This window comes from Elgaria multicarinata, chromosome 13, assembly GCF_023053635.1.
Source record: "Elgaria multicarinata webbii isolate HBS135686 ecotype San Diego chromosome 13, rElgMul1.1.pri, whole genome shotgun sequence".
In the NCBI taxonomy this organism is placed as follows: domain Eukaryota; kingdom Metazoa; phylum Chordata; class Lepidosauria; order Squamata; family Anguidae; genus Elgaria; species Elgaria multicarinata.
In genome coordinates this window covers 25,392,818-25,414,071 of record NC_086183.1, presented here as the reverse complement: position 1 = coordinate 25,414,071, position 21,254 = coordinate 25,392,818, and the positions used below count along the sequence as shown (strand labels likewise).

Sequence of the window (21,254 nt, the reverse complement as noted above, 5' to 3'; positions counted from 1 at the left end):
GGATATGCCCACATTATCCCTGGGTTTTTCTAAACCCACAATTTCCTGGGGATATCATGGGAGGGGTCCTGAATGCTGACGAAATTGTGAAATGAACCTCCAAACTTTCGTGAGTGGCCAATCATGACGGTCACTTGTTTAGAGAAACTATCAGTCATATTACTGTTACTATCGGGAGGCCTCTTTCTGTATGTTTCTGTACATACTTTTCCCTCCTCGTTCTTTCTGTTTCTTAGGATCCTACAGCTGACAGAGGAACTACTGAAGTTTCAGGGGGCAGAAGAAAAGAGAAGATGGGCCATCTCCTTGAAGTCCTGATTCTTGGCCTGGTTTCAACCTGCCTTCTGTGGGAGGGTAAGGACTAGGGGCAGGCTGAGGGGGCAGAGCTATGGGAGCAACACACTGTCTGCTCCATGGATTCTCCAGACTTTTCCAATACTGGGGTGAGGCAGGGAGGGGACCGGGAACCTACCTGGATGGTTAAGTTTCTTGTCTTCTCCTCTCTGCAGGCGTGCAATGTGATATAAGAAAGTATACAATGACTGCCCCCGATGCTGTGTCGGTACCGGAGGGGCTCTGTGTCTTCATTTCCTGCAGTTTCACTTACGATCCAGGTGATGCTAGAATCAGTGCCACATTGTATGGATATTGGTATGAGGTAGGAAAGACTACAAACGATCCTGCAGTGGCCACCAATAATGACAAAAAAGACATTGCAGACTTCGCTCTCAATCGCTTTCATCTCTCTGAGGATCTGGAAGGAGGCAACTGTTCCCTCACCATCAACGATGCCCAAAAACGTGATAGAGGGAACTACTATTTCAGAATGGAGAAAGAGCCCAAAGCAAAATTTGATTACAAACGTCTTGGCCAACCGTCTGTGAGTGTAACAAGTGAGTGCTTGCAAGGATGCCTGATGCTGTGCTGACGCTCCCACCTGCCCTGAGCCTTTGGGTAGGGGTGGGCTATCAATACCAACACAAAACACATCAATAAAGCCACTGCCACAAATCCAGAGGCTTTCCCCACCCCACACACACTTGCACATGGCCATGCATAGACCCTTCTGGGCAGCATGATCCACGGTGTGCCACAACCACACGAGCAACAAGGTGCAACGTGATGCTTAAAAGAAAAAGGAAAACCTCTGTTGGCTCCAGAGCAAGAGGGAGAGATTCTGCCCCTCCTGGAGTGATCTCCGGTGTCGTTGCAGGATTAACAAAGGAGCCTGAGAAATCCTTCAGCTCAGCGCCTCTCACATTGCCCACAATAAGACAACTCCAATTGATTCAAAAGAACGTCTTAGAGCTCTGCCCCCATCCCTCGTTCTATCCTTGACAAGGCCTTGATTCTCTCTGGCTGTTCATGTTCTTTGTATCTGCATGCATCTCTATCTGAAGTAGGGGTGTGCACGGACCCCCCGCTCCGCTTCACTTGCAGATCCGCCATTTTTCGGAGCGGGTCGCTCCGCCCCGCCCCCGCTCCGCCCACTTCCGCTCCGCTCCGCTCGGAGCTCCGGATCGGATCCGGAGCTCCGTTTTTGCCCCCCCATAGGCTTGCATTGAAAGCTAAAAAAGTAAACAACTTTTTTTCCGTTGAAGTTAGAAACCTCACGTTTGGCACCATGACACCTCATGGGCGTATACACACACACGCCAAGTTTCAAGGCAATCCCATCATCCCCTGATTTTTGGCGAATTTTTGAAAATCGGGCACCCCATTCACACCCCTTGGGATAGCTCCGTCAATTTGCATGTTACAAACCTCAAACTCGGCACCAGGGCAGCTTATCCATGTGTCCACATGCACGCCAAGTTGCAAGCAAATCCCATCATCCCCTGATTTTTGGCGCGGCTCTACCCTCTAACGCACCTCCCATAACCCTAATTCACACCCCTTTAGATAGCTCCGTCAATTTGCACGTTAGAAACCTCAAACTCAGCACCATGATAGCTTATCCACGTGTCCACATGCACGCCAAGTTTCAAGGCAATCCCATCATCCCCTGATTTTTGGGGAATTTATGAAAATCGGGCACCCCATTCACACCCCTTGGGATAGCTCCGTCAATTTGCATGTTAGAAACCTCAAACTCGGCACCAGGAGAGCTTATCCATGTGTCCACATGCACGCCAAGTTGCAAGCAAATCCCATCATCCCCTGATTTTTGGCATGGCTTAACTCACCCCAAATTGTCCCATTCTACAACTACGTCAATTTGCACGTTAGAAACCTCAAACTCAGCACCATGATAGCTTATCCACGTGTCCACATGCACGCCAAGTTTCAAGGCAATCCCATCATCCCCTGATTTTTGGGGAATTTATGAAAATCGGGCACCCCATTCACACCCCTTGGGATAGCTCCGTCAATTTGCATGTTAGAAACCTCAAACTCGGCACCAGGAGAGCTTATCCATGTGTCCACATGCACGCCAAGTTGCAAGCAAATCCCATCATCCCCTGATTTTTGGCGCGGCTTAAACTTTTTAACTCACCCCAAATCAAGTCCCATTCTACAACTACGTCAATTTGCACGTTAGAAACCTATCCTTTGGTCCCATGACAGCTTACCCATGTGTCCCCATGGACACCAAGTTTCAAGGCAATCCCATCATCCCCTGATGTTAGGGGAACTTTTGAAATTTGAACACTCCAGTATGTCAGGGATTTAAAGTTGCAATTGCAGACAGCTCAATGGGGCCAGTTCCAAGGCAATCCCAACATGCCACGAGATAACCCTAAATCTTCTGGCACATTTGAAAAAGGGATTATTGAATTTGATAAAGTCTAAGTGAGCGCAGGAAGGACTTCTCCCCTTAGTCAAAGCAAGACACATACACCATCGCTGCAAGGCGGGAAGGGGAGAATTATTATTATTATTATTATTTATTTATATAGCACCATCAATGGAAAGCAGGCAGGCAGCATGCATTGTAGTGCCGCAAGGATGGCTTGAGCACTAACGCATAGCAAACCAACCCATAAGTGGGCGCAAAGTGAGGCAAAGATGGCTGGTTGTTTCTTTCTAAGCCAGCAGTTACGCCTTGAGGGGCACAGAGGAGGACGATTGGGAGCAAACCAGGCACCAGGCGGGCAGAGAGGCAGGCAGAGTAGGCGAGGAGTCAGTCCTGGCAGATGCCCCACCACAGCAGCACCCCGGGGGAGGCGGGCAGGCAGGCAGGCAGGCTGCGGGCATTTCTGGGGGCACAAGGAAGTGATGGCTGGTTTCTAAGCCAGCATTGCAGTTAGTCACGCATTGCAAACGCAAACCATCCCAGCGAGTCGGTCACCGAGGAGGACAGGCTAGCAGAGGGGCAGGCAGAGTGACATGTCATAGATCTAGTATTGGGGAGGAGTCAGTCCCGGCAGATGCCCCAACACAGTAGCACCCTGGGTGGGCATTGGAAAACGCCATCTTGTGGGTCAATACTTCCCCCACCCCATGTCCTGCAGGGTTGCCTGCCTAACCCTTGTGGGGATGGGAGATGGAGAGCTTAGAGTGGCAGTGCCAGCAGCAGCCTTCGGCTTTCCCCTGGAACCAGTCGCCTTGCCCGCCTCTTTCCCCAGCAAGATCGCCTGGTGCTGCCTATGAAGATGCATCTTCATGCTGCTGGTTCCATAATGCCCTGTCGATGAACCCCTGCTTAGGCTGAGTTTGCAGTGGCGACAGACAGCAAAGCGGGGATCCGCTCCCAACTCAAAGTGGTCCCACACGATGCTTGTCTTTCGTTTCTGTGGTGACACCACCAATTGCCCGCCTGAGCTCTCTGGTGTTGCCACAGAAACAGGGGTGTGGGATGAGACTGGGGAGAGAGCCTCGGCCTGCTGCTGCTCCTCCTCAGCCCCCACATCCTGGAGGCCCACCGCCTCCTCCTCCTCCCCCCCCTCCACTGTGCTGAGGACCTCGTCTAGGTCCATCAGCGGGCTCGTGGGCTGAAAGGAGAATGAAGGAGTTGGGGATACTCCTCCTCCTCTAATGGCACTGCTGCCACGTGCCTCTTGCAAACGGGCACTTTTCCCATTCCCACCCTCAAAAAGAGAACGCCGGGCACAAGTTGCAGAAGAGAGTGGCTCTGCCTGCTGCTTGTCCTGCTTCTGTTTTGGAGCAGTCAGCCAAGGAGTTGCCCGTTTGAGTTTCACAGGAGGAGAGGAAGCCCTGCTGGCAGACTGAGCCTTGCTGCTTTCAGCACGCCTGCTTTCTCTTTTCATGATGACTAACAAAATATTAATACTACTAATACTATGTATAAGGTACTACTAAGAATATGTATAAGAAGAATATAATATGTTTAAATGTAGGGAAATGGGACAAGAACAATAAAATATACTACTACTAATATGTATGAGAATATACTACTAAGAATATCTACAAGAATATAATAATATGTTTTAGAATATTACTAATAAATGTAGGGAAATGGGACAAGAAATGGGACAACCACTACTATAAGAAGAACAAAATATGAATACTACTACTAATATGTATGAGAATGTATACTAATAGACTACTAAGACTATGTCAAAGAATATAATAATAATATGTTTAAGAATAGGGAAATGGTGTGCGTATGCTTTCCCCAAAATGCTCAATCTGTGGCTGCCTGTTGAACTTGACAAAAGCAGCCCACTCCGTCGAAGTTACACAGAGAAGAAAAAGAGAATCCAATTTTTTTGGTATATTTGGTATATAGAAGATAGAAGGAAACACAATCAGGATTTAAGAGAGGGGAGGGGGAAAAAGAACCAACCACTACTATAAGAAGAACAAAATATGAATACTAATATAATATGTATGAGAATATATACTAATGGACTATGTGAAAGAATATAATAAAATATGTTTAAGAATATAAATGTAGGGAAATGGGACAAAAAGTGTGTGTATGCTTTCAAAAGAAAGCTTTCACAAAAGCAGAACAGTCAGGCTTTAATACAGGGAAGGGGGGGGGCAACCAACCCAACCACACACTCCAAAATTCAAAAATAAAGTTTATATTAAATCAAAGTAAGGGGAAAACACAGGGCAAACTAAGCTACAAGTCAGAAAGAAGCAAACAAACACACACACGCGCCAAACTAAACCTATATTAAATTAATCTATCTCCAAAGCAGGAGCACTAGCTAAGTAAGTGTTCCCTCCACGAACGCCAACCCACAAAGAGACACAAAACAGAAAGTTCTCAGGGTGGGTCTGCCTTAGTCCCCCCTCCAACGCTGGGATTGGAGGAGGATGCTTTCTGAGGAGATGAATTCTCATCAGGATTGGGAGTTGAATGTGCCTGTCATCGCTTCCAAAAAAATAATAATAATAAAAAAAAAAAACCCAAACCCCGATTTTTAAAAAAATATTGCACGTGAACCACAGCACGCAGAAAGTTGAGAGTGGTCTCAAAATGACCCCCATCCACGACTCTCTGTGCACAAGAATTTTCAGAACGATAGCTTAAACCCCCCCCCAGTTATCCCCGATTCTTTCCCTCAATGCAATCCTATGGGCGAAAAGCCGAAACGGAGCCCCGCGGTTGACCCTATTTTTAAAAAACTTCTAGCCCGCGACCCGTACGATGCAGAAAGTTGAGAGTGGTCTCAAAATGACCCCCATCCACGACTCTCTGTGCACAAGAATTTTCAGAACGATAGCTTAAACCCCCCCCCAGTTATCCCCGATTCTTTCCCTCAATGCAATCCTATGGGCGAAAAGCCGAAACGGAGCCCCGCGGTTGACCCTATTTTTAAAAAACTTCTAGCCCGCGACCCGTACGATGCAGAAAGTTGAGAGTGGTCTCAAAATGACCCCCATCCACGACTCTCTGTGCACAAGAATTTTCAGAACGATAGCTTAAACCCCCCCCCAGTTATCCCCGATTCTTTCCCTCAATGCAATCCTATGGGCGAAAAGCCGAAACGCAGTTTGAGCCCCGCGGTTGACCCGATTTTTAAAAAAATATTGCACGTGAACCACAGCACGCAGAGAGGTGAGAGTGGTCTCAAAATGACCCCCATCCACGACTCTCTGTGCACAAGAATTTCCAGAACGATAGCTTCAAAAACAACGTAGTTATGCGCGATTATTTGCCGCAATGCAATCCTATGGCGAAATGTTTTCAAGATGGCGACCGGAGCGCTCCGACTGAACTCGGAGCTCCGAAAAATGGTCGCTTCTCTTCGCCTTGCTTCTAGGGGGTCCGCGGTCCGCTCCTACTCCGCCTCTGGGTAAGGCGGAGCAGGCCAATCCGCTACTGCTTCTACGCTCCTAATCGGAGCGGAGCACATCCCTAATCTGAAGTATAGATTGGAGAGATCATCTACATGGGCACTTTACCCTGGGGTAGCTTTGGAGTGGTGGCAGGTGATCTACATGACACAGCCATCACTCCGAAGCTCAGCGCTAAAAAAGGTGGGCACTTACCACAACTTTTTTAGCTTGAAGCCAAGCGCCGCACTTCTGCGGAGCCTTTTTAAGGGGGGGGGAATTAAAGGGGGCGTTGGAAGGGGGGACAGGGAGCTCCGGGCTCCACACTGCAAATAAATACTTAACAAAAATAAAAAAAAAACAGTTTTTTTGCATCTAAAGTTTAAACATTTTAAAAAATTGGGGGGCTGGGGTGGAATGGGGCAGCCAGAGCGAGTTCAGGGAAAATATGCAAGCCAGGCAGGGGATGGGTAACCTGCATTGAATAGGAAATTTTGAATAGAGGGTCACCAGCGTGTAAACTAGGGCTATGTATAAATTGGGGGAAAGGCAAGCCTTATAAATGACATACTATGAGAGACATATCTGATAAACATATCAAAATTGCTTGCAAGAAACCAGTAACCAAACATCACTGGGCTGTTTCTTCATTACATGATTAAGGTCTTGGATAAAGTTCACTGCATATTGGAAACTGTACATGGAATGATTGAATGGTCTTTTCTAATGTTTTTGTGATCCTTCAGGGTTCTTAATTTGCTTTGATTTTAGTGTACACACATTTTATTGTTCCTTTGTCAAATGTGTCCGATACATTTTGAGGATATGTTCCTAAGCGCTGCCTTTTAGGTCCAGCAACAACAGGCATGAGGAGTTGCCATTGCATTATCCACCAGGTTATTGGTGAATTCTACAGGAATCTCTGGTTTGCAAGATGGCAATTCTAGTATTAATGGGGATATCTGTTGTTCATCCTGTAGGTGTCATTGGTATTCAATTGGTTAGTAAGGAGCCACAACTGGGTAATACCCTGATTATATAAAGTGGATAAAGTTAGTGTTCCTTCCACCTTTTTATTTTTGTGGACACTTTTTTATTCAGGCTGCTAGGGATTTTTTTAAAGGAGGAGATGCAGAAGAGAGAAAGACTCCAAAAGTATATGTATAGTTAAAAAAAGAAAGCAAATTAAAACTGAGTCCTATATTGAAGAATGGAGTTGCAAATGAATCTCAGGGATTCGATCTAGATTTAGTCATACTTAGAGTAGATCCATTGAAGGCAATAGAAGATAAACTAGCCATGACTACTCAATGAGTCTACTCTACATATGACTAAATCTGGTTTCTACTTCAGGTCTAAACTTCATTTCTGGCAGGTGCTAGCTAAAATGATAGCCCTATGGAATTGGGATAGAGGTGTCATTATTTCTATCTAGGATGGGAAAAACAGCTTCTAGTTTGTCTGATATGCAACTGGTAGGGATGGAATACAGACCTGGTGGATGTAGCTGTATGCTGACTCTTCTTTTCTCTTCTCCTCAGCACTAGAAAACCCAGAAATACAGATACTGGGAAAGCTTCGAGCAGGACACCCAGTAAACATCACTTGCACAACCCCAGGAAGTTGTGCTTTGAAGCCTCCGATCATCACCTGGGAAGGCATTTCTGAAAAAGCCAGATCCAGGATCTCTGACTTGCAGCCAAATGGCACCAAAGTCTACAGCACCGTGTTCAACTTCGTACCCTCAGTGGCAGACCATGGACAGAATCTCACTTGCAGCGTCCGCTATGGGAATGAGACCAGTTTTGTGTATAGGGCGGAGACTATCCAGCTGGACATCAACTGTGAGTGACTCTTTAGATCCGTCCCCCTGTCCCAAAGGGGCCACTTTGCATGTTCACTTTCTCCAGGGCTGATCTTCAAGTCTGGGTTCACTGGAACTGAAATGAATTGTGGGAAAGAGTTCAAGAAAAATGTAGATCAGTTCTGCGTAGAGAATGTCTGAGGCATGTCATTCGTTCTCTTGCCTCAATGGACAGATCCCTGGCCTGGCTGTTCCCCCCCTGGACACCCAAGATAACCCCTATTCAGAGGGATCCCTCCTTATTATGATATGGGAAGGACAAGACCATCCGAGACACCTTAGTGTGCTTAACTAGGAGTTCTTTAATCATATGAACTGGAAAATCCAGGAAAAAACACAGACTGGTACAATATAGGCTTCCCTCAGTTTGTCCTTCAGGCGTAGCTCCTCCAGTTCCCTTTGGATTATGACACAGGAATCAGCTCTTGCCTAAAGGTAGCCTGTCTATTTCTGATCAACATGCTGCAAAGCTACAGGAAAGCCACTGTGGTTAAGCAGCGTCATGAACTGCCCAGAGAGCTTCGGCTATTAGGCGGTATAGAAATGCAGTAAATAAATAAATGAAGCCCGACTGCCGCTGGGGAATGCAGTAGGACACGAGATCGTCATCAAGGGCTGACTTTAGGGAGTCTGTGTCACCTGGGTGGGATCCGTTAGGAATGTCCCACCTACACTGCAGCTTCCTTGTCTCTCTGGAGCAGGCTGCTGGCAGAAACAGAACGCTGGGCAAGGCTGACTTTTTGGCCTTCCCTTCCAGCAAAGCAACACACATGCGAGGGGTCATAGAGGAAAACGGCAGCATCTCCAGCCACTGGAGGCAGCAGAGAGGCTTGAAGGCAATAGCAATGGGAGGAAAGGAAGTGGCTTTGGAGTCTGGACAGATGCAGAGGAAGGAGGAGTGTTGAGTGCAGTGGAGGCTGGTGTCTCCAAGGTCAGTGGGGCAGTAAATCCACTCTGGAGCCCCTTGGAAAGGTCCTTTAGAGTTCTGGCTGGAATCCAGAGCAGATTCACTACCACTCTGGCATTGTTTGAGAGAACACACAAGAGAGAGAGAGAGAGAGAGAGAGATCGTGGGATGAGACTCTCTCTTACCCTCTGCTGAATCCTAACGGGAGGGGAATCGCTCACCCAAAGGACTTGTTCTTGTCTTACAGACCCACCTGAGAAGCTGGAGATCCATGCAGAACTTCTGCGCTCAAACAAAAGTAAGTTTTTCTATAAAAACTACAGAATTACATCAACACTACAAAGTCGATGTAATTCAAAGTCGATGGGGGATGGAGGAGAAAGAAGCCTTCCATGTTAGGAGGATGGCATTTGACAGACTCTTGACCGCTGGCTCCTTTGGATATGAAGTCAGGCTGCATTCTGGAGCTCTGCCAAAGGAGGCGGCATGGGCCAGGGCCAATAGTAGCTGCCGGAGGGACGGGTCCTCTTACCCAGCCAGTGTTTCTCAGCCTGGGTAAAGCCACAAGTTGTTAACCTGGCGTGGAAGTAGGGAAGTCAGACGTTTTGCCACTGCAACCAGGCAAACTCCCACCACCAGCGGCACCAAAGAACCAACATGAAGCCCCCTTCATTTAAAGTGAAACACCCCATCATCCCATTTGAAAAGGAAATAGCTCTTCCCAGGAAAATCTCTGGGAAAAGTTTGATTAGGGAGCGTTATTCAGAAGGGGCAGAAAACTTGCACTACTGTATTGATTTTTTTTAAAAAAGAAAAATGTACTAAACTGACAAGCAGATATTCACCCCACTGATTCTAGCTTGGCTGCCTGGAACACATTTCTTTGAACCAGTCATAAAGCACATCAGAGCCCTGGAGAAAGGGGTGGAGCTACTGCAGGTGTGGGTCTATTTATTCATCATGTGTCTATCCCACCTTTTCTCAAAGGTGCTCGAGGAAGCATCCATGGATCTCTGCCCTTACCATTTCTCTCCTCACAATAACCCCGTGATGTAGGTTAGGTTAAGAGGTAGTAAATGGCTCACAGCCATCCAGCGAGCTTTGTGCTTGAGTGGGGATTTGAACCTGGGACTCTCCAGTCCTGGGCTGACACTCTAACCACCACGCCGGCTCTCAGGTGAGCATGGCCATCTTTCCAAACTAGCCATTTAACAGAATATGCAGGACGGCCCCCAAATGGCCCAGGGCTGGCCTATCACATTTTGGAAAGTGAAAGAATGTGTATTGCCATCTAAGGAGCACCCCCAGCCCCCATGAGGCTATTCAGCCCAGAATCTAAAATTACACTATGGGTAGTAGGCAGGCTAACATTCCTGATTTTTCCCAGGACAGTGAATGAGATATTCATAACAATCCCAGGTGATTTGCGATTGTTGCAGGGTAAGAGTAGGAACGAGCTTAATTTTCTTGCTTTGTCTGGGGAGATTTGTGGACAGATGTTATTTCTTTGACCTGGGATGAGGTGGTAGGAGATGCCATAGTGTAAGAAAAGCAGTAGCATCTCACTGTCTCTTTGGATTCTTGCAGTTGTGAAAAAGTTTACAGGTGTCACCCACTTCACTGTAAATGAAGGTGACTCTATTGTGCTACAATTCGAGGTAAAGGGCAACCCTTCGCCCACAGTGACTTGGATGAAGAAATCACAATCTGAATGGACTCCTCTTCAGCCCACTTCAGGAAACACACTGAAAATTTCTGATCTGAAGAAGTCGCATATGGGTGAATACAAGTGCGAAGCCCGGAACCCAGAAGGCTCCAGCAAGGCAACCTTCAAGCTCTCCCTAGAAGGTAAGTGAGGCAATGTTGAGATTTGTTCAGAGGGATGTTGCCGAGACTTAATGGCTGTCAAAAGAGTGCTTCCCAATGAAGGGGTCCTGGGGTTTATAACTGGAAGGCCTTGTGCAATTCTGTCTTTTCTCTCTCTTTCCTGAATGGATTTTCTGCAATAAAGAACAAGATGGAAGACCTTGTAGGGAAAAACGTGGGAGGGCTACAAGTAGGTGGTGATGATGATGATGTCTGGAGTGGACCACTCATAAAATTCAGGAAGTGAGGCAGGATGATAAAAGCCTCATCTGGGAACACCAAAAGTGAGCCCAAGCCATTCAGTAATGCCAAATGGCGGGAGGTTCAGGACAAATAAAAGGAAGCACTTCTTCACACAGTTCAAAGTTAAACAGTGGAATTCATTACCAAAAGGTGTGGCATCAAACACTAGCTTTAAAAAGCAATTAGACGAATTCATGGAAAATTCATCAGAAAAAACTTCCTGACTGTTAGAGCAGTACGACAATGGAATCAGTTCCCTAGGGAGGTTGTGGGCTGTCCCACACTAGAGGCCTTCAAGAGGCAGCTGGACAAGCATCTGTCGGGGATGCTTTAGGGTGGATTCCTGCATTGAGCAGGGGGTTGGACTCGATGGCCTTGTAGGCCCCTTCCAACTCTGCTATTCTATGATTCTATGATTCTATGAAAATGCTTTCAATGGCTGTCTATGTCCAGATCAGAGGCAGTTTCTGAATTCCAGGTGTTGGGGAAGAACAGAGGGAGATTGCCTTCAGGTCCTGCTTGGGGGCTTCACAAAGACAGGCAGTTGGCTCCTGTGTAGAACTGGATACTAGACTAGGTAGTTGGTCTGACCCAGTAGGACTCTTACGTTCTTAGGAAAACTCATTCTTGAATTTCACACTGCCAGGAAGTATCGCTGAGAGTATTGGAACATACTTTAGAATTCCCTGGTGCAATGGGCCAATCTTGAAGTTCACAACTGTGGTGAATGTGGGGATTTGGCCTGGTCCTTTGCTGTGAAGGATAACAGGTTTCACTGTGACACCCCCACCCCCCAACAACATGGAAAACATTGGGGCTCACTCCCTTGACTTCCTCAACCTGTGAAGTCAATATTAGAAGCCACACACACATACATGCTCGCCATTGAATAGACTAAAGTAGGTGCCAGAATATCTCAGCTTTTTGTTTGCATGTTTGTGTGACTTGCCTATTGGCCTGGGTGTTTAATGCCAAATGATGGCCTGCGAGGAGCTCCAATTTGACGTAATGTGGTGGGTTACATTTCTGAATCGCCTGTCGGTTCACTTTGATGAAGAGTCGGTGAACAAGTTGCTTATCATATCATCACACCTCTGGAGGACTTCTTTCCTCTTGAGTTAGAATTCCACCCTTGGGTTTGATATAATGAATACAGGTGTAACAGGGCAGGAGCTGGCCAAGGTCCTGATGATGACCCCTTCTTGTGACCCCTTTCCAGACAGCCCTAGGGCGTGCAAACAGGAGATCTCCCACTGCAAGCAAGATAGCAGTGGGTTCCAGTGCAAGTGTTCCATCTGCTCCTCCCCGTCGCCCAACATAACGTGGCAGGTGAATGGGGAGACCTTGGCGGGGAACACCACCCAAGGGAAGATACAGGTCACTACCTGGAATACAGAGAAAGTAGGCACTAGCACCCTGCGCTTCACAGGGGACTGGGACGGAGAACACCATTTTACCTGTCATGGAGTCAACCCAAAGGGAGAGCTTGATATGATGTTCTTCCCGTTTAGTTCAGGTATGTCTCTGGGGTGCAGGTCAGTGCTTTGTTGTCTGCTATTCATGTAATCCATTTATAGACCGCCTGACTATATCTAAAAAGACACCTCGAAGTGGTTTACAACATAAAACATGTCAAATTTCTTGATTTATTAATTTAATTTATTTATTTACGATATTTATATACTGCTCCCTACCTGAAGATTTGGGAGCGATGAACAAATAGGGTCAAAGAGTAAAAATGCAAGACATCCACAGCTCAAACATGAAAATACAACACATCTCAGTTAAAAGCATTTAAAAGCAAAAGGTAAACACCCTCCATTAATACATTTAAAACCAGACAACTAACAATCAACAAACTGTTGTTACCCAGGTCCCTGTTCCAGTAAGCGACCCACACTCATAGGCCATTTTGTAGGGGCCCCAGCCAACCAGAAAAAGAAAGACAGGGATACAAACACACCCACACCCACCAGGCTGGCGTCCTCTTATGTCTTTAAGAGCAGCTGGAGCTGCAGAAATCAGCAGCTGAGGCTTTTCATGGCATGGAGATACTTAGCATCGCCTGATAAGGCTTCCAGATCAAGCTGTCATTAAAAGCACAAGAGCAAAGGCCGGTTGAAAAGTGGGCAACCCTGATCACATCGAACCTGCCCTGCCTCTTGACTTGGCTCGTATCGCTTCCTCCTTTTTCCTTCCTCTCCTGTTTCTTCTCTGAACCTTTCCTCGTGGCGGCTCTTGCTCCCAGAAGCCGCAGGTCTTTACCCTGCCATTTCTGTCTACCTGTGCGGTGTCGTAAGGCAGCGCAGCAGGTGCCTTTGGGGTATCATCAGCCACTCCAAGCAGCAGTAAATACGACAGGTGATAGTTCCCAAACAGTAGGCTGGAAGAGGGTTCGCGCCTGCCTTACAATGTATATATCCCTCCTATTTAGGGCCAATTAGACATAATCCTGAAATGCATCTTGGGTATAGTCAAGTGGTTTTTGCAACTTATGCAGGTGTTCATTTGTTTTAAATGCAAATTGTACCAGTTGAGGGAGGGGGCTGGTTATTAATGGGATCAGAAGAAGTACCGAAGAGGGAATCGACCCTTTCCTTCTCCACTTCAGTCCTGGGGAAAATTCCTCTTCTGTAACTAGTATTTGCTTTGGGTGGCTGATTGTGTGGGGCAACTCCAATAGTGTCTATGGGGGACATCCTCCCGATGCGAAGAGGAGAACCAAAAGAGGGATTTTCTTCAGGATCACAGCAGGGAAGGAAAGCGTTAAATTTCCTCTCTATGCCTTCTCTGATCAGCCCTCAAGTACCATTGATGCGATTTTAATTTTAGATGCAAAGTCAAATTTAACATCACGTCAGTTTGGCCTTTAGTCCAATGGTCTATAGTATATTTCACCCTTTCCTAACCTCATCCCTTCTAGATGTGTTTGACAACAACTCCCAGCATGCTGCCTTGGGGATTCTGGAAGTTGTAATCTAAGACATCTGGAGAGTACCAGGCTGGTCTACTTAGTCTAGCTGGCAGCAATTCTGTAAGGTCTCTTGGAGAGGTTACCTTCTCAGTCTACGTGCATGAGAACTTTGATTAGCAATGTCAGCAATTGCGCCCTAGACCTTTGTTTGAAAAACATGTGCTTTTAACAATTAATTTAGTTTAACCCAGTTACGTTGACCAAAGGCTAGCTCTTTTCTGCAGAGAAGAGCTAGCCAGAGCATGGAAAAATGACGTAACAGTATTAAACGTGTTTTAAACGTTGGCCAATGATGGCCCTATTGCAATTGGAGTAGCCTGATGCAAATTTGGATGGGGCTCCTGCAACTTTAATAGCTGTGTAGATGAAGTAAGGCACCTATTAAAGGTGCAAGAGTCCTGTTCTCTTTTGCATCTAACTGAGCAGTGGTTAAACTTACCTCATTCCCATCTCAGATGTGGTGACTCAGTGGTGTGGGAAAGACACCCTGCACATGTTCAGAGGCACAAATTTCTTTTCTTCCTTTCTGCCCTGGCTTTGAAAACAGCTTCTCAGGAGGCTGATGTCTGGCTGAAATGAAGACCCAGGGTGGCTCTGTGTCTTCATATGTCTAAAAAAAATGAGGATTTCCCCCAGTTTCCTAAAAAGCTTTCAGCATCTGGCTGGAAGGCAAGCCTGAATGAGATTTTATTAAGTGTATCTGCGTTAATAACTTTAATTTTAGAGATAAATGATTGCTATTAGAATAATTTAGCACTTAACTCTTAAAAGATCATTATTTTCTTCTAATGGCTTAGCAAAAAAAGAGAAGTGATTAGCACCAGTAATTTCATGTATTTATTTTCAATTGTGGAGATAATTCTTTTGGGTTTTTTAAAATCAAAACAATGATTTTGGGTGCTATTTTAATGAGGGATAGCATGGGCAATTGTCACTCATTGTCTTTCAACAAGAGAGAAAAGGTACCAAAACACTGGCTTGTCTAAAGTACTGTTTCTGGGCTATTTCTAGCTGTACTGCTTTCTAGCGATTTTCTCTATTGAGTATGAACATGCAAGGGGGAAAAAAGTCCTTGGGGAGATCATTCATGATTTTGCAATGGAAAAGGCCAGAAAAATCAAGCTTTAAAGTGTATTGGTCTATTTTTAAAATCTTTGCAGCCTCTTTGGCCCATTAGAATCAAATAGAATGCCAAAACCACCAGGATTAGTACCTTCATTAGGACCAACCTAATGGCTTGTCTAAAGTAGTGTACTGGGGCGTGGAAGACCCGGGCAGTGTATATGATCATTCTCTGTATTCTCTCCTCACAGTAACTCTGTGAGGTAGGTTGGGCTGAGAGTCAGTGACTGGCCCAAAGTCACCCTGTGAACTTCATGGCCTAGTGGGGCTAGAACCTGGGTTTCCCAAGACCTAGTCCAACTTTCTGACCAATACACCACACTGGTGCTGAGGAGGAGGTAGGGCCAGATGACCTCCAAGGTGACTTCCAACTCTAAAATTCTTTGGTTCAATTATCAATTAGTCTTGACTACAATAGCAGTCATAAGAATGTTAGAAGAGCCATGCTGGATCAGACCAAGGGTCCATCTACTCCAACATTTCGTTCACCCAGTAGCCAACCAGCTGCTCAAAGGAAACCTTTTGGTCTGATTATCCTGTGAAGTGGTGATTTTAGCCCACCCCCAAAACTCCCCCCTTGAGGGGGCTGTACCAAAAGATCAGCAGAGCACCTATGTCTATGGCAAGAACAGAGTGTGATGGCTTTGTTGCAGTGAACGAAAGAAAGGTCTATTTCACTAAACTCTACTTGTTCTTCTCTGAACCATTAGGGGACATGTTGATTACGAAGATCGTTAGTGCAGTGATTGGCGCACTCATCATGTTTGTTATCATGATGCTCATCATTGCCATCATCGTGACCTCCAAAAAGTAAGTAGTAATAAGTGATTGTTAGTTTCTGGACTGCCTGGTGTGGTTGTGCGCAGGAGGGCTGTGCTCCGCTCCGTTCCGGAACTCCGAATCCAGAGTGGATCGGGCTGATCTGGACCCCCTAAATTTGGATCTGGATCGGGTCGGGGGAGGTCTGGATTGATCAGAGCAGTTCGGACCTGATCTGGAAGGTCTGGATTGGGATCCAGAGCCGATCGGGGGGTCCCTGCACAGCCCTAGTGCACAGGAGGGCGGCAAGAGTTGAAGGCTCCATCTAAATTCAATGATGGACTTCACCATACCCCAATTTGGCTCTTCTGCCGGGAGAGAGGGATCAATGTTGTGATTAGAAGCCAGTTCACACACCCAAACTGATCGTGTTGATTAAGTGGGTTGAATAGATTTACAAACCGAAAAGGCCCATAGGATGCTGCTCAAGCAGGTGGTTGGGAGTTTGTAATGTACTCAGCTCACATAATCATCACCACCGCAAAAGCTCTTGCAGATTTGTGCTGGACGTTTCTTCGGATTTTTCCAGACACTCATCTTCTCCCTGGGGTACTGCCCAGAGGATACACATCCACCTTGAAGATGTCACCCCAGCAAGTGCCCCTCTTACTGGTAAACTGCTCTTTCCCAGTGATCGGATGGCTGATTTAAATCTCTTGGGAACTCTTAGGTCTTGGCAAGGGTCAGGATCCAGGCAATTAGGTTTTGTGGATGGGAGGAGGAGGAGCTGGCAGTCAGTCCAAGTGGGCTAGAAGCATGTGTTTAAGACAAAACTAGGCAGAGGTTCAAGTCCCAGAGCAACAGTCACAGACAGGAAGGGGAACTTGCTCATCCTTTCATTCAAGGTTTTTAAAGCAGTTCTTTTTAGGACCAACTCCCCACAAAGTGACATACACAGATTGAATGAAACAGTAGTACATTAAGCACATGCCGCAACAAATGATTAAGAAAACCACTTTGGAATACACAGCCATCAGTTCTCGTTAGGAAAAGCAGTAGTACAACGATACATCATCCTAAATGGCTATCCTGAAGGGGCTAAGTAAATGTCCAATGGAAAGAGATTCCACAACTGTGGAGCCACCACCAAGAAGGCCCTGTCACTTGTGCTCAGCAACCTCACTGATTTTACTAATAAGCACATAAGCTGGACCTCTGGACTGGCAGAGATCTTAGATTATGGTCAGGAACATGTGGGGAAAGGCCTAGGCAGCATCCCCACACAACAGACAAGTCAGTCAAACCGAGGAGCGCATTCTGAGGCTTCAGGGCAGGATGTTGGTGGCAGAGGAGAGGAGATGCTGGAACCTGATTGCCAAAAGTCTGGGTGTGAGACACTCTACTGCACCTTGCAGGAGCAGGATAATAAATCAGCATTGGTGTTAGTCTTTCCAATCTGGGAATGAATACTGAAATCATAGTTAGACAGAGCAGCCACCATATAAGTAGTCCTGGAATTTTTCAGTGACTGCTCATTTCAGCGCTAGAAACTCTAAAAAAAACTTTTGTGGTACCTGGTCTTACTAGAGGTGAGCCCCCTGCTTGCAAACACAACTGGCCTCTTTTTTCCATCTGTCTCTTGGTACAATAATGCACCTATTCCACTGATATTGGCATCTGTGTGTAGAATGAAAGGTTTACTCGGGCCAGCATAGGCTAACATGGGGGCTTTCATTAGACACCTGATGATCTCCTGAAAGGCTCTCTCACAATCCTTGTCTCATCGTCCCAGTGGGTCATGATAGAGGTTTTGTCATTTCCTTTGGTACGTGGGGATATGGGCCATGGTGTTGTGTGTCTGGAACTGATACAGCAGTAACAGAGTGATGTGATAACCCACTGGGGAATTGGTCAGTGTCTGGAAAGGCCCTGGTACTAGATGAAGAAATAGAAGATTCTTAGAGGGCAGGATAAAGGCAGCTCATCCCATCGTGAGGATCAGCACTCCTTTTGCAATTGCGCTGGAACCAATCTGCATATGTTTATAATAAATGAAAAGAGATCTGTAGTTCAGTATAAAGGGAATGACATTTCTTTGCAGGTGCAAGAGAAAATCAGTGACTGCCTCAAAGTCTTACACAAAACAACTTGTCCAAGGCGAGATCCCCATAGATGTCAAGGTCTGTAGCATCTGCTTCTTCACTGCAACTTTTAAACAATCCACACCAGCGTGTCGGTGGTATGCAGACAAAATGGCAGGTCTTGGGTGGATCATTGGACATTTAGTTAGGCCTGGGGCACCCACTTTCCCTTTACTCTCACCCATGCGATGTGGATCAATACCCTGCCATACCAGTAGCTGCCCAGTGAGTCAAAACTCAGGAGGCGCAGGACTCCCAGTCCAATACTTTAGCCACTACACCACACTGGCTCTCTGGAACACCTGGCTCGGTTTACATTTGTGAGCCAAGCTATAGGTTTCTCGATGATCTGCAAACTCTACTTGTTTCTCCCCTTAAATCACCATTTATGCAAATTTTGGCTGTGATTTGTGCAATTTAAGCAAATTACAGGCAAAATTTGTACAAATAGTGGCTTCAATTTGTGTAAATGACGATTTAAGACCCCCCCTCCCCTGAAAATCTGTGAAATGCCCTGACTCGTTGGTAAGCAAGCCTAAGTCCAAACATTCAGCAAACTTCACTTCCCAGATAGATCGCCCCCACATCCTTCCTTCGAGTTTAGTAAAAAGAAAACTAAAGAAGGACACGATAGAGCAGAGGTGGAGAATTATTTTCAGATGGGAGTATGGATTGCCTCCCACCAGGTTAAATCTGAATCACTGGGTTTTTAAAAGCCCATCTATGTCCAGGGCCGGATCTACACTATTGCTTTAAAGTGCTTTATAACAGTTTTATAGTGCTTTAAAGCAGTTAAAGCGCTTTATAACTGTTATAAAGCGCTTTAACGCAGTAGTGTAGATCCGGCTCAGCATTAAAGCCTTCAAAAATAGCTCTCAAAGATAAATCTCAAAAGTGAACTTTGAATATATATATATATATATATATATATATATATATATATATATATATGGGGAAAAGCAAGTTGTCAAACTTTACTGACCTTTATACTTATATGACATTTCATTTCAGCTTGAAAAGAACCCTGTGCTTATTTATTTAGGTTAAAAAAAAATGGATCTTTTGGGGGTGGGTGGGCAGAGTTTAGCTAGCCTGGCCCAGAATGTGGGTTCTGTTGTTCAAGTCTTAAGAATCACAGCTGTCTTCCCGGCTAGGCTGTAAAGTTAGCTCAATTCAGGTTTTGTATAATGCTTGGCTTTTCCCCCCCCCACCAATAGGGTTCTAGCATCAAGGGAGGCGACGAAGTGCCAAAAGTGCAAGAAAAGTCAAATGAATCCACTGTCGAAAACGCTGACGACGCTGAAGACCTACATTACGCCACCCTTGAGTTTAAGTTGAAGGAAAGTATACCAGAGACCATTCCAGAAGAACCTCAAACAGAATACGCTGAAATCAAGACTTCGTAGTCTATAAGCAGTGCCGGCTCTGACATTTTCCAGTGTCCTTTGGCCCCCCTTTCCTCGGTGAATCCACCTTGTCACCACCATGCTCTTCCTTCACACCACCATCCTTGTCCAGGCGCAGGGCAGCTCCAGGGGGCTCTTGCCATTGGACCCCAGCTGAAGTGTTGGCCCTCAGCAGGTGCCCCACTCTGCCTCCCCTTGACGCCAGCCCTGTCCACAAGGAAACGGAGATGGTAGAATTCCACAGCCTACACGTCATTGTGAATAAGGGCATGTCTTGGTTCTGTTCTGCCACATGCCCTTAGAAGAAAACTCTTCCTCCTTGTGCCTCAACTTCCTTCTTTCCCCATCTGTTTTTTTAATGTATTTTATTACATTTATATACCGCCCCATAGCCGAAGCTCTCTGGGTGGTTTACAGACGTTAAAAATGGTGAACGTTAAAAACAAGTATATAAAATTTAAAACCATCAAGAACATAAAAACAACAATAACCTTTTCAAAACAACTATTCTGGGCTCAAGTAAGGGCAAACAAACTCAGCATATGTTGTTAACTGCCTGGAAAAAGAGGGAAAAAAAACTTGCCCTGGCTCCGAAAAGATAACTATTTTGTTGTTCTCCCTGGGGCCATGGGCCGCCCAGAGTTTTCTCCAGGATTGAAGCACATGGCCTGGATTATGCAACAGATAGTTAGGGCTGCCAGCTTGTGAACCATCCTCAGTTGCTGTCTCAATTTGATCTGTGGCAATGTGGTATATGCACTCATGCGCACACACAGAGAGCTCAATAGTGTAGCACATGCTTTGAATGCCCAAGGCTCAGCCCTCCAGCTAACGGGCCAGAGGCAGCTAGCAGGCCAGAGGCAAATTATCCCTGCCTGATCTCCAGAAAAATCACCGCAGTTCTGAACAAACAGAACTGGTTGAGATGGGCCAAGGGTCTGCCTCTGTTTAAGGCAGCATCATAAGCTTGATTTTTACAGTAACGTTTAGTTGCCCTCTATGGCTTTAGCTAGTCCTACCTGGTAGTCTGCGATGGAGGAGGGAAGATCTCGTGTTGCAATTAACGCGAGACCCCTTCTCTGTTTATACGTGAGGCGCGACCTCAGGAAGAGAGGCGTTGCGCCCGCCATTTTTTAATTTTTAAAGAAGATGATGCGCATGAACGCTCATGTGTTAAAGGTAGGGTTTTTTTAATTTAACTTAATTTCTCCGCTCCCCCACCTTACCCCCGATGGGCGCAGCGTGGCTCCCGGCTCCGTGCGAGGAATCGCTCAGAGCTGGGTCAAACAGCGGCAACAGGCCACACGTTCCGCGGCCTCGGCTCAGCCTGAAACTGCGGAAAAAGCGAGCCCAAAGAGGAGGGCTCTATTCCGGGGACAAGGGAGGGATGATCCCTCCCTGATCCCGGGATCCCCTGTGCATCATGTGGATGCACAGGGATGATCCCGGGGTTCACCCCGTGATAAAGCCCAGTCTAGCCTAAGGCCTATGAAAAGGCTCGCCTCTTGGTTCCTTTGTATCAAACTTCTGTTAAAGGCATGGGAGCAAGCCAAGGCAGGGTGTGGGTGTGGGTGTCTCCCCTTGGAAAGTTAGCAAGCCTAGCTACTGCCTGCCTGAAGCAAAGGAAGCATTGCAGTAGCTCACCATAAGCTCCTCAGGGCACAGATAAGGGTTTTACTATTCAGCTCATTTTTTGCCAGTCAGCTGGAGACTGACTTCTCGTAGCACGCGCCTGTGCATGGACATTGACTTACATCCATGAATGGAATCCTCAGAA

General features: G+C 46.3%; 1 protein-coding gene across 1 annotated transcript; it reads left to right on the top strand.

Moving 5' to 3' along the window:
* The first annotated feature begins 538 nt into the window (after nt 1-538).
* On the top strand, nt 539-19,477 carry LOC134408312 (sialic acid-binding Ig-like lectin 14). Its single transcript, XM_063140559.1, has 8 exons — nt 539-893; nt 7,737-8,039; nt 9,214-9,264; nt 10,554-10,814; nt 12,295-12,591; nt 15,882-15,981; nt 18,032-18,110; nt 19,289-19,477. The coding sequence occupies exons 1-8, from the start codon at nt 539-541 to the stop codon at nt 19,475-19,477; spliced, it is 1,635 nt and encodes a 544-aa protein (XP_062996629.1).
* Nucleotides 19,478-21,254: the final 1,777 nt, after the last annotated feature.

Bases quoted from the DNA above. Each gene is read 5' to 3' on its own strand.
- LOC134408312 (XM_063140559.1), top strand. From the start codon at position 539: ATGACTGCCCCCGATGCTGTGTCGGTACCGGAGGGGCTCTGTGTCTTC. The intron at 9,265-10,553 runs GTAAGTTTTTCT...GGATTCTTGCAG, and splicing joins ACTTCTGCGCTCAAACAAAA to TTGTGAAAAAGTTTACAGGT. The intron at 18,111-19,288 runs GTCTGTAGCATC...CCCCACCAATAG, and splicing joins AGATCCCCATAGATGTCAAG to GGTTCTAGCATCAAGGGAGG.